This window comes from Cucurbita pepo, chromosome LG17 (assembly GCF_002806865.2).
Source record: "Cucurbita pepo subsp. pepo cultivar mu-cu-16 chromosome LG17, ASM280686v2, whole genome shotgun sequence".
NCBI lineage: Eukaryota > Viridiplantae > Streptophyta > Magnoliopsida > Cucurbitales > Cucurbitaceae > Cucurbita > Cucurbita pepo.
Window position 1 is genome coordinate 2,945,384 of NC_036654.1, and position 1,036 is coordinate 2,946,419.

Consider the following 1,036-nt stretch of genomic DNA (forward strand, 5'->3'; position numbering starts at 1 on the left):
ACAAAAGCGCGTGGGTAGTACACAGATTTTTGTAATTATACAGGAACCGGAGTAAAAAGAGGAGATAGGTAAGGGAACAGAGCAACAGCCCATATAGAGAGACATAATGGTAGACAGGGACATAATGGTCATATAATATGTTTAGCTTGATTTATAATTAATATTTGATATAAAGTGGATGAAAAATATAATTGAGCAAACCCAATTAAAGTTTTTTTTTTTTTTTTTTTTTTTTTTTTTTTTTTTNACCGACTCCACATCTTTTTTGTTTATATTTAAAGTCTGTTTGTGGTTGCTTGCTGGGTCGCATCTTGATTTCATTTTAGAAGCATGGTGGATGTTCAAATTGTTTGCTGCATGTGCGGCGACATCGGCTTCCCTGACAAGCTCTTCCGCTGCAACCACTGCCGCACCCGCTTTCAACATTCGTATGTCTCTGCTTTTTCTTTCTTCCATATTCCATGCAATATATCAATCAATTAATTTTGAGTGTTTTGCTTCAAAATCTGGCAGCTATTGCAGTAATTACTACACTGAATTGGGTCGCGCCGACCCAATTCAGGTCTGTGATTGGTGCCGGTGTGAAGGTCGTACTTCCTCCTCCTCCAGATCACATGGAACCTCCTCCAAGAGACCGCCGCCCACCAGTGAGAGAATCAAGCAGCACCATGAAGATGCCTCCTCCTCCGTTGGTGAGAAGGGGAAACACGGCACCGCGGGTGGCGTTCCGTCGCCCAAGCCCACCACACGCAGGTACAAGCTTCTGAAGGACGTAATGTGCTGAAAAAGAGGGCGGTGAATTGGGTTCCTTTAATTTTCTCAAATCTTAAATATTATTATATAGACATCGTATATATAATATATATATATATATATATATATATATATATATATATATATATATATAGTTTATAATATAGGTTGCTTTTGAGTGTGCGTGGGTTTATATGCAGTAGACCACATGAGTTTTGCTTCCTCTTTGTCATCAGTATATTAGTATATAGTATATTAGTATATTATATAAGCAGATATTGTC

At 38.2% G+C, this 1,036-nt stretch overlaps 1 protein-coding gene across 1 annotated transcript; it reads left to right on the top strand.

Moving 5' to 3' along the window:
- The first annotated feature begins 243 nt into the window (after positions 1–243).
- On the top strand, positions 244–1,036 carry LOC111778615. Its single transcript, XM_023658545.1, has 2 exons — positions 244–428; positions 514–1,036. The coding sequence occupies exons 1-2, from the start codon at positions 331–333 to the stop codon at positions 782–784; spliced, it is 369 nt and encodes a 122-aa protein (XP_023514313.1). The 5' UTR covers positions 244–330; the 3' UTR covers positions 785–1,036.